Raw genomic sequence first — 8,800 nt, 5'->3', positions numbered from 1 at the left:
CCACAGGGACCCGCTCTGTGTAGCAAGGCAGGTCCCGGGCGGCTGTGCTGGCAGCCCACAAGGAGGTTTTAAGGCCTGACAGAGGTCCGTGAGTCTAGACGATCTTAATCTTCAGTACAAACGTGACGCAAGTCAGAGATCAAGGAAAGTGCGCGGTCGAAAATAAAAGGGGTAGGGTGTGAATTGGTTTTTATAGGTCAGGAGGCAGCATTTGAATGATGCAGCATTTGAGAGACGGGGGGTGTCTGTGAGCCTCTGGGCGTGATAATGACCCCCTCCTGCCCCATGATTTATTTCCAGGGGTAGGGGGGTGGGGTTTGTCATCTTAAAGACTTTAAGACCAAACAACTACAAAATAAGATTTATTTTTTTAAAATACTTGTTTAGGAGCTGTCCAGGAGGACTCCTTATAGCTATGTAACATTTACACTCTGTGTGTGTACATCTCACCTGTGAAGTTCAAAGCTTTTAAGAAATATGTGCTTGCCATCTCGACTGACAAAACATAGTTTTTCAATATCTGAATCAAACAGTTAAGTCAATGATGGAATTGGTGATGGCGGAATTTAGTTCTTCAAAGTCTGTTTGATGCCCTACTTACTGTAGGTAACTTGGTAACTTCTCTTTTCTGAGGGGCAGCATGTCTCTGTACCAAAATGGTTTTTTCAAGGTTCTAAAAAGAAATATATGAACCATGGGCATATGGCTGAATTAACAATTCATGACCATGATGGAATGAAATAAAAAGTTAAATCTCATTCATTTGAATATTGTGTAACACTACCATTTTTGTAACGTTTTTGATCCGTAGTACTTAAAAACACTTTACAAGAGAGATCAGTTTAGCACAGATCCTAGTTCAGGGTCATGTGATAGAACGATGCACTCGGGATCACAAAGCGGATTGCTGACAGAGGCAGTAAAGAACTGGGGATTCCCAGCCTACATGGTACTTGACTTTGCTCCATTTGTCTTGAATAGCAATTCTGTTTGCCCAAATATTGTTAGAGTTTAATTGCATTCAAGATTATTTTAAACAAGATTTTCAGTCCTAGTTGTGGGTTGGATTGCACAGGTTATTTTGCTGATGGCAAAAAATAACCAATAGCTAGTATAGTGCATTTTCACCTTTATTTTTTTACAGAAGGCTTATCTTTAAAAAAAAAATGTATCAGCATTTAGTCTGAGATGCTTCCTGCAACTTGAGTCCATACAATTGCCTTTGAAAGAGACTGCTGCTTGGCCCTGGTAATTTTCAGCCCAGCAAGTGGTAAGCTAGGATTTAGAGACAGTGAGCGATGCACACATTTCTTTTCAAGCCACCAAAATACCCAGTTGCACCTTGAAAACAAATAAACAAAAGAAACCAAGGGAGAGAAAAAAAATTTGCATGGAGTTGGGGCTTGTGATTGTTTTAAAAATGTTTAAAATTTTATCTGGTGGTTTTTCTTACAGATTTTTCTCATTTAAGATGTTACAAGACATCATTTATGTGGTTAAACCACAAATATGTGGATGGCTTATAAAAATGTGGCTGTTATCTTTGCCATGACTACTCATGAGCATCTCCCAAGCAGATTAACTTCATAGAAAATTCCAATTTTCTTTATGTAAGAGCACAGGCCCACTTTGAAGAGGTACTTGTGTACAGAGCTTTCATGTGGCAGGAAGCATCTGCCACGTTATGGCCCCTATAGGACCCACTGCGATGCGTCTGGATGACCGGCATAATCGTCTGTTGTTGTTGTAGTGTAGTATGACGCTGTAAAAATCCCAAGCAAAGTAGGTAGTTGTTAAGGAAATTAAGAACTCTCATTAATCATGAAGTTAGTTATAAATAGCGTAGTGAACAGTTTCCTTGTTAAATATTTACGTGTTTGAGAGTCTGAGCTGGACAATGTGAACATATTGCACGTCCTGATATAGCAGGAGCACCACAACATCCTGAAATAAAACTTGAGAAACAGTTAAGGCATTTGTGACAACAGGAGCTGACCTTTCTTTAAAAATAATAATAATTAGAAGTTGGTAACACTGCAGTGTTCTACGCTATCATGATTGTCTTGCATATTCTTAAATAAAGGATCACCCATTTTCTCAGGCTTTAGGACACGTAGGCATTGAAAACTTGTGAAAGGTGATTTTAATCAGCAGCAAGAACTGAACTGAAGATCTGTTGAAAAAGAAACAGTAATTTTCATGATGACTTTTCTGAACAGAAGTACTGTTAATTTTGCTTTTAAGAAATCCATGTGTTTAATCCTTCCTCTTGGAAGCTACACCTCCTGTTCATTTCATTTAGGAATTTAAAAAAAAAAAAACAATTTTGGGGGATGTTTTGGTGCTTCTTCAGAGTTCCTAAAGCAGGTTGAATACAAATTTATTGATTTTTTTTTTCTTCTCCTTTTTTTTTCCCCACAAGCTCCAAAGACTTTCATTTAGCTGAAAATTACGCTTCCTCCACGGCTGTACTAAATTACTTTTACAAGGCTAGTTTTTACTTAATAGCTTTAAATGAAATTTATAAAGCTCCTTGCTACTATACACCGGTCCTTAACTTGCCGCTGTGATTTGTCTTAGAAAACTTTGAAACAACAAATAATTTCAAGTAAAGATTTTGTTTGGATGGCTGCATCACAGCTGCAAAGGAAGCTATGGTTTACTGGACATAATGTTTTTAAAGAAATGAAACAAATGAGTTTTCTGAAGACAAACTGCAAGACTTGCTCTGATACTAGCAGTAGAGATGGTAGCGTTGAACTCCAAAGATGCTAGGGAGAGCAGGAACAAGAGAACATGGGTAATAATGCCCTGTTTTTTTTTCCCTCCATACAATTTTTCTTCTCTTCCCTGTGCAGCTTTAACTACTAATCAACAAACACTCCAGAACACTATACCTTGGTCTTAAAACACTGTCTTTGTTACTGAATGCTTTTAGTTCATCATGCTTTTGGGGCTTTTTAGTTACAGGCATGCAGAGTTACTTGCAAACTAGAGCAGTCAAATAATGTTTGGATGATTAATAGCTTTGGTATTCTCTGAGTAGTTTTTATGGCATTTGGCAAATATTTTATGAATACCAGTGAACCTTAGCTGTCATATGCAGCTGGACTTCTTTATAATCAGGTATTTTTTCCAATTAATTCTTAATTTCTGGAGCATTCGAAGTACCTCAAACTTCTCTGAGAGAAGTTATTTTGAGATGATAAAGATGTCTAAGAAAACTGGAGAGCCTGTCTTTAGATGACTGCTTTTTATATTTCATAACAGTGAAAGAATAAATTGATTTCAGTTTCTTTTTACTGTCCTGAAGAGACTGTAGTTACCACCATCCATGTGGTATCACTGACCAGAACTAAGCACATGATTGATACTCCTATTTGTTGCTGGATACTAGTATGGGAGTGGATATGAATGGTGTATAACTAAATACATGTTTCTAATTAGAAGTACCTTGGCAGGAAATGGTCTTAATAAAAATAGAGATGAAAAAGCAAATTCAGGATATTTGTAGAGCTCTGTGCTGAAGACCATGTACTTGGGAATCGGAGTTCGCTGGGGTGAGGAAGAGGAAGAGAAGAAAAGGGGGAGGTTATTCTGCAGAATTGAAAACCAAATAATAAACCCTGTGGGATTAAGACCATGAGCTTCAGCCTTGTTTTTTAAGGAAAAATCTACAGTGGTTCCGAGTACTGGAGTTCTTGCAGCTCGGTGCAAATTTCAGTTTCCTCTAATTACAGAGAAAAGGGGGGAAAATGCATATTTTTTAATGGAAATGGGAAACTGCTGTTAGCTATGTCTCTCTGAAGGTACTTTTGTGGATGCAGGGCACTTACGTGGCTGGTTTTTGCCTCTTGCTCTCCCCCTCCTATTCCAAGTAAAGCACTGCTGTAGCATTCCTACATCTGATCTCCTTGTCTCATGAGGATTAATCCTGTTGGCCAGGAAACAGCATTACCAGATCACGCATTTCTTAAATTTAATGTCACGTTAGTATATTTACTTTAAAATTTTAAGCCCTAAATAACTGGTATTTAAATAGAGCGTTGGCCTCTTTCGTGAGGATGTCTGCAGTTTCCTGACGTAAAATCCCTTGCCAGCAAGCCATGGAGCAAGCAGGCAGTCAGAAAAGAAGCGTTCTTAACAGAAATCTTGTTTAGTACTAGTGCTTCAAGGCAATAGCCTGAAAACAAATGAGGCTCTTCAGTGAGTGGCTTACGTCCTCAAAACCAAAAATGTTAGGACCCACCTACTCTGATGCAGGAATTTGCTGCAGTGGGACCCCTTTTTTTCCCCCCAACATTGCATTCCAAGTGTTTTATGGAAAGCAAGAAGAGAGAATACCGTAGCCAACAGAAAACCCAAAAGGTTTTTCAGTTTGAACCGTTATTTGAAACAAAACCAAATGTGTGAAATGGACTCTTCTCCTGATGACTTCTCAGACAAAGGCAGCATTGACACACACCGAAATGCCAGGAGCAGAATTCATGCCGTCTGAGTGCACTCTAAAGCTAGATCCATAATCGCTTGTTCTGCCTGGCAGTTTTTACAAGCAGCCATTTGTTAGAAAAATAGACTTCATTAGTGATTTTTCAGCTCAGAGTGCCCTTCCACAGTATTCGTCTGATAGAACGTGCAGAAGCTGAGCTTCTCTCTCCTCGCTGTAGCACTTTGCATTTCACAGGTGGTGACTTGACTGAACAATGAAAACATCTAATTTTCACTTCTTGTTTGGTTGGTTTCACTTGCCATAATTTATTTGGGTTTTTTCCCCTGTAGGTTTGCATCCAGTGGTGTTGCAACACAATTTATTTCCTTTTCAGTTAAAAAAAAAAAAATATATTTATATACATATATATATAAAAACCTTAATTTTTTACCCAGATTTATCTTTCCCAGAATAGGCGTGTAAGTTAAAAGTGCTGTCTTATGTGAGCGCCTAAACATTAGATGAGGTAAATTTGGGCCTGTGGGCCTAAACCACGGGAAAGGTGTTCCTCAGTATTGCTGGCGTTGGAATGCTGTATGGAGCCAGGCTCTCCATAGAGACCTAGTGTCCTTCCACCTTCACTAAGCTGATTTGAAGAACAGTGCTATGACACTTATCTGTAGTGATTATTTCTGAATAGAGTAGATGTTGGAGACCAGTCTGCTGTACGGCTGTGGGGCACTTTCTCCTCCGTGTTATATTCAGCTAGGATGTGCTCTCGGAGAAAATTCATGAGGTTACTTGGGAGCAGCACCAGGAATTTCAGTTGCAGTACTTAAGATATAAAGTTCTAAAAGATACGTATTTCTGTTCACGGATCTGGCTTAAGATAGTGACAGAACTGCCAAATTTTAGATACAGAATGGCACTTTTAAAATTTCTGATGGATTTATTAAAAATACATCTTTTGAGGGAGTAAGGGATACTACTGAGGGCTTTCTGTGCCCTAGCTTGTGTTACTTTATCTTAAATGGGCAAAAACGGGGTGGAGGAATTCTGCACTACGGACACAAGTAAGTAACCTCAGTTTTGTGATTGTGATCCCCCCTCCCCTGGTATCAGGTCTTTCCTTTGCCTGGTGTCAGGTCTTTTCTGTTGCACAGAATAAGCTGCTCAACTGAGATTAGGCCTTTTGGTTTTTTTGTTTTGTAGAGAGGGAAAAAAAAACCTGCACAAACATTTTAGTTCTCTGTGACACGTTAAACTAGAGGAATTGCATTATCCTGGCTGGTTGGTAGCAGCAAGCTGTTTTGCCACCAAATTTTATTTAGGTTGAACAGTCTCAGCAGCAAGACATGAAAGCTCAGTGACTTTATTTTACGCTGGAACATTTTGTATGTTCTTGTCTGATGCAGAAGAGAAATATTATAGGGACCTGTACTTACATAGCTCTTCTGAAAGTCTCAGAATGGTTTTTAAGTGCTAAATTAAGTATGAGGCAGGCAATTACATAATATCCACATTTTACAAATGGGGATAATCATAGTTTAGGAAGGTTAGCTGCACAAGACCACGTTAGCATCATTAACAAAAGTAGAAATAATGAGTCATAGCCCTCAGTTCCTTGCACTTACCTTCTGTATTATGGGTTTCAGGCACTTCAGCCTGTGTTTGACTGTAAGAGCAGAGAGGTTATAAAGTACACACTGGTTAAATAATTTCATTAACCCTGTTACCTCTGCTAGATTTCTCACCGTATTTGCAATCTGTGCTCATATGTCGCTGCATTGATTGGCATTTTAAATTGAGTTGTATTGGGCCAAATTTCTTTTAAATCTGATTATAAAACTGTGGAACACAAAGTTAATATGATTAGGTAATGATATTCAGCATCAAATTGTTCTTAATAAAAGGTGTTTGAATTTGAACTTCTACATTCGTTCAACCAATTTTAAGATCTTGGTCTTTATATATAGGCAAGCTTTTATCATAGACTTGTAGGCGAGATACTTAAGAATATCGAATCGGCTCAGAATGAACTATGCCAACATGTTGGGTCATGCTTTTGACTTAGCTCCAGTCAACAGCATACTTTGCAGAATTGCTTTGTGTACCGCTTTACAGTCTGGGTCTTTGGTCAGCATTGCCCAACTGCTTGGTCTTTCCATTGGCACTTCAAGCTATTTAAGGGAGCATCTGATTTTGAAATTGGAAAAGAACTGTCTGTGTGAAAATCACTTCATGTCCTTTTCTTTTTAAGGAAGTTGCTATGCAGCACTACTAGTAAATAAATCAGTTTTGTCTTACCTGCGTGGTCTCTCAGAAGCGCTGTGTAGAAGTTAAGATACAGTACAAAACCTTTCTGTTTACCTTTTCTTGTTGTTACTTGATTATTCCCAATATTTCAGTGATAACAGTAATAGAGCACTTCATATGCAAAACCCTTGGGGTAGAGATTTGCAAACTTCTGGTGTTTGTTGCCAAGTTTATTTTTTACAAAGCATTCTCACTCATTGCTGGTAGTACCAGCCCACATCTGAGTCTGTGCCAGTCCTTTTCCATTCTGTGCTGTAGGGCAACTTTCTAACATTATCAGACTTAAACTTTTCATTTGGTTTATTGTAAAGATTTACCTTTCGTATGGCTTCTTGGTGTACCACTTGAAGGCACTTGCTTTTTCTAATATTAACGCTTTGTCAGATAGACTTTCATGAAAGGTTAGGGTTATGATGCATTATTGATCATATTTATTTAAAACAGACAGTGTGACCTGAAACACTTGCAGAGTTTAGTCAAGTTGGCCAAGAACTTCCTTGTTGGGAGAGGGGTTATATTACTGCCTGTAGGGAGCTTATTGACTCTGACGTTTTCTTAGTTTGTACTCTTCACCTTGTTACCAGATTCATCTGAAGTGTTATGTAGTCTGATAGCATAACATAAAGGAATGTTATGCTAATAACATGATAGCGTATGATAGCATTACATATTAGGAATGATTAGTGCATCTACTGCACTTGTATATAGGTATATACAATTAAAAAAAGGTTTAGAGAATGTAATTTTATGACAGGGTCATTTGTGGTGGAGGCTGGGTTGTGCCGTGGTGGGGGGACAGTATGCAGGCTGGGAGCTTGGAAAGTCAGTCCCCTGTGTCTGCAAGGTTGGAGAGGTGTTTTTGGCACAGACATACAGACCTCTGGGGAACAAGTTTAACAAATACAGTGTGGAAAAAGATTCTTGGGGCTTCTCAAGTGGGAGATGCACAGTGGATAGGAGACCTCCCAAGACTATCACTATTTCCAGAGTAATGCTGTGACTAAAGAGGACTTAATTTCTTTGAGGTTACCTCAACTTGCATCTGAAACATGATTATTCTCCTGTCATGCTAGATATTCCTCAAATATGGAATTTTTTATGTAATGCAACTTGAAACCAGTTAATAGTAATGATCAGTTGCAATATTTGTTGATGCACTTTTTGGCCTTTTTGTACACCTTTTATGCTTGCCTCCGACAAATTACTTGCATGCAGTGTTTTCTTTGTTTCTGGTTTGGTGCTTAAGCCCTTAGTGTGAGACCTAGCTAGACTGTAAAACTCTTCTTCAGCAGCTTGCTTATGCTTGTGGCATTAACCTTTCTGCAGGGGGTTGTGCTGTTTATTTACAAAATTCCATTTTCCAGTTACAAATAGAATATTATTAAGAGAGTCTTCTTTTTACCAATTAGGTCAAAGTCCTAAAATTTTAAGACCTAAACCACATGGTTTAGAGCGAACTGATTCACAAACCATAGGTGACTTTACTACAAGAAGAAAGGGTATGTACTTTAGCATTGTACGTATATGGAGTTTTATAAAAATAAGTAAAACAAAAATTAAGAAAACTGTTACTCTAGAATAATTTTAACTCTTGTATAGTCTTTTTACTTCTATTATAATCTAAGATCATGGATGTGTTTTCCTTGCCAAGCAAAGAGTTTCCTATATAAGCAATTAAAGTCTTTCTGGCTTGAACAGCACATGGGAACATTTCCTTGACATTGATATGAGTGTTCTGATCTCTTTAAGTTTTAGCTGTTCATATTTTGGATTTATTTTTGTCTGTTTTTTAGAAGCAAGTATATATGGCTTGCCTGTAAGTTGCTTGAAATAACTTTTGCTAGGCAATAACTTGAAATCAGAGTTTACGTGAGTCTCCTGCTGTTGGCTAAACACTGAAATAAAGCAAAATACTGATCCTCTGACCATTTACTAGTACAGCAATTTATTTATGCATCTTAATGAGCATTGTAGTTAGTCTGATGGGCTTTATTGAAGGTGCTGAGTTGGTATAGTCACAAGAAGTAGAGGAGATTACAAATAGTGTTAAAAATT

The 8,800-nt window shown here is 38.1% G+C and overlaps 1 protein-coding gene across 3 annotated transcripts in view; it reads left to right on the top strand.

Moving 5' to 3' along the window:
* The window catches only part of GAB1 (GRB2-associated binding protein 1), a 42,932-nt gene that overhangs the window by 27,089 nt on the left and 7,043 nt on the right, over window positions 1-8,800 (top strand). For 2 of the 3 annotated variants that reach the window (XM_009328754.1, XM_009328753.1), the window contains one exon: window positions 8,155-8,244. The exons of the other annotated variant lie outside the window; for it this stretch is intronic. In XM_009328754.1, coding sequence (XP_009327029.1) covers window positions 8,155-8,244 — 90 coding nt within the window. The remainder of the gene's footprint in view (window positions 1-8,154; window positions 8,245-8,800) is intronic. 3 annotated transcript variants of the gene reach the window in all.

This window comes from Pygoscelis adeliae, unplaced genomic scaffold, assembly GCF_000699105.1.
Source record: "Pygoscelis adeliae isolate BGI_AS28 unplaced genomic scaffold, ASM69910v1 Scaffold66, whole genome shotgun sequence".
Lineage (NCBI taxonomy): Eukaryota > Metazoa > Chordata > Aves > Sphenisciformes > Spheniscidae > Pygoscelis > Pygoscelis adeliae.
The sequence above is the reverse complement of the archived record's forward strand: the minus strand, read 5'-3'. Positions and strand labels throughout refer to the sequence as shown.